A 2734-nucleotide genomic window follows, 5' to 3' on the forward strand; every position below is an offset into this window, starting at 1 on the left:
TCTTTCTTCTCACTTTCTTCTGCTATTTTCCGTGAAAGTAAACACGGTGAGTGTTTGCTAATGAAGGTTTGGTTTTTGGTGATTTTCACTTCATCTTTAATTATTCACTACCGTGTTCAATAATTGCTTCTCTTGCTCCGTCTCTCTTTCAGGGGGCGCTGGTTGCCTCTGGGCCGTCTTTTGGTTTACTTTAGTATCAGATGACCCTCGCACCCATCGTCGAATCAGCAAAGAGGAGAAAGATTACATCATAAACTCGATTGGACCGCAGGTGCAAATCAAACATTAACCAGCGTTTTATTTACTGTGATGTGCAGCTTGCATTTCTCAATCTTGCTCAACATTTTCTGATCCAAAAAAAGGAAATCCTTGTGATTAGTTTGGACATTTTTTAACCCTTTGAAACCTTAGCAAATTGGCTTGATTTCTTTCAAAAGCATGGGGAGAGGGTGACAAGCAATTGAACAAGGAATAGCCCCAAAATTAGCAAGAAATTTGTAAAAAAGTTACAAGAAAATTACTGGAAAAAAAGCTTAAAAAAAACAATTAAATTGAAAAAATAATAAAAAAACAAACACAGAAAAACACCAAGAAAATGACATCAAGAAAGTTAAAAAAATTAATATATAATTAAGAGAATTGATCATACCTTATAATCCCCCAGCTAATTTTCATATAGTTTCATTGTCACATTTTCTTTATATTTCTTTATTTTTCTGCTGTTTGCATGACATTTATTCCAGCGTTGCTTATCTTGTGTTTCCCTGTGTTTTTGAAAGAAATCAAGACATTTTTCTCGGTGTCAGAGGTTTACGTGGTTGTCCTTCACACCTTTCCTCCATACCGGAGACTTTTTCTGCTTGCAGTGTTGTGTTGTTTTTAAATTTCCTGTCGAGCTTCCTGTTTTCTTCGCTGTTCTCTCTTTCTTACTTTCTCTTCCCGTCAGCTTTCCTTTTGTTGTTTCATTGTAATAATACCATAAAGCATATATGGTAGGCCCTATTTTAATCAGTAGAACTGTCGGATAGTGGTTTCATTTTTACTGTTGAAATGACATTTTGACGTCAGTGTTTTTCCAACTTTTTAAATTTAATTCGGGGCACAAAGACTCAGAATTAGGGTTGATATGGTCATAAAAAAATGTAAAAGTCATGGAATTTGCAAAAAGCAATTCCCAGGCCTGAAAAAGTTATGGAAAAACTAAATATACCTTGAGTGTTTTGAAATAATCCTGGAATTTTGTTTCATAAACCCGTATAATAACACATGATGTGTTCAAGGATCGTTGGAAATTTGAGAATCCAACGATAATTTCTGTCTTTACAGTTTCTGGCTGTGATAGTTGGCGTCATTTTGGTGATTTTTTTAAAAGAAAACACACCTTCCAAACCTGCATCAAGTTTTCTTTAAAAATCACCAAAAGCTTTTTAAAGCAAAAAAAAAAAATAAAATCCAAAAATGTCACAGAAAGAAAAAGACAACAGGTTTTCTTAGACAATAAAATAAAACACTAAATACAATGACACACAATAAAATGAATTTAAAATACAGCCATTTAAGTTGTATGCCCAAAACAAATTATTTAACATGCTTTCCTTTCATAAATAACAAACAGCCCCCAAGTTATATTTAAATATTTAATATATTGAATATTCTGATCTTGTTCTGAATTTATTATTTTTTTAAATAATGTAAATTATTATAAATATATATTTTTTGTTTTTAAATTATGGTATAGTAATGAAAAAGAGCTGATACGGGGTAAAGATGGTAATCTCAGAGAATGTATTGTCCCATGAAAACTTGCCTCAAAGTCATTGACATTTATTGGAAAAAATGTGAATCCTATAGAAAGCATCATAATTTAATATCACTCATATACTCTTAACATCATAATAAATCTACAGCTCTTTTGGGCCCAGGTGTGTTGCTATGGACCCAAAAAAAAGCAATTAAAATGAGAATATGTGACAGAATTGTCTTTCCTTTCTTGAACTTAAAATGAAGCCTCCCTGTCATTGCATGCATATAATACATATATAATGTACATATTTTAACATTCTCCCCAACGTTTTACCTTTTTCATTCAGTCATGTTATCACAGATGTATAACGTGCATTTCCTGCCATGTATGTGTGGTGTTTTTTGAAGATGTCGTCATTGATCTGCAGGGTACGGGTCACGGCTGGTCCGTGCCCGTTCTGCCGATGCTGCTGTCGGTCCCTCTGTGGGCCATCATCATCACCCAGATGTGTGCAAACTGGTCCTACTACACGCTGCTCACCTCCCTGCCCACCTACATGAACGTCGTCCTGCACTTTGACCTCAAATCGGTAACAATAAGCATATTTTTTATTACTTTACCCAGGTGTCTCAAATTATTCTTGTACTTTTATTACTTGCTTTACTTCTCTAATCTAATATAATACAATAACCCAATTCTCCTCTGTTCAGAACGGTCTCCTCTCCGCTCTGCCGTACTTCGGAGGCTGGTTGGTCTCAACGCTGTCCGGCGTCGCAGCGGACAGTCTGCTCGAGAGGAAGGTGTTCAGCATCGCTGTCGTACGCAAGCTCTTCACAGTCATAGGTAAAGAAACTTTTCCCCTCAGAGCCTCTTTGTTCATACCATGTACACCTGTGTATGTGCACCTTATTGTGGTGTGAGATGCCGGTTGTTGAAAGTAATATTGACAAGAATAGAATAGAAATACTTTATAAATCCTGTGAGGGAAAT

At 35.4% G+C, this 2734-nt stretch overlaps 1 protein-coding gene across 1 annotated transcript; it reads left to right on the plus strand.

Annotated features, from left to right (window-relative positions):
* Positions 1 to 149: 149 nt before the first annotated feature.
* LOC121964039 (sialin-like) lies at positions 150 to 2587 on the plus strand (the record flags this gene model as incomplete). The annotated part of the gene is made up of 3 exons (XM_042514269.1): positions 150 to 271; positions 2172 to 2333; positions 2455 to 2587. Coding segments are annotated over exons 2-3 (259 nt in total), but the record flags the coding sequence as incomplete, so codon positions are not given.
* Between the last annotated feature and the right edge of the window lie 147 nt (positions 2588 to 2734).

This window comes from Plectropomus leopardus, unplaced genomic scaffold, assembly GCF_008729295.1.
Source record: "Plectropomus leopardus isolate mb unplaced genomic scaffold, YSFRI_Pleo_2.0 unplaced_scaffold1377, whole genome shotgun sequence".
NCBI lineage: Eukaryota > Metazoa > Chordata > Actinopteri > Perciformes > Serranidae > Plectropomus > Plectropomus leopardus.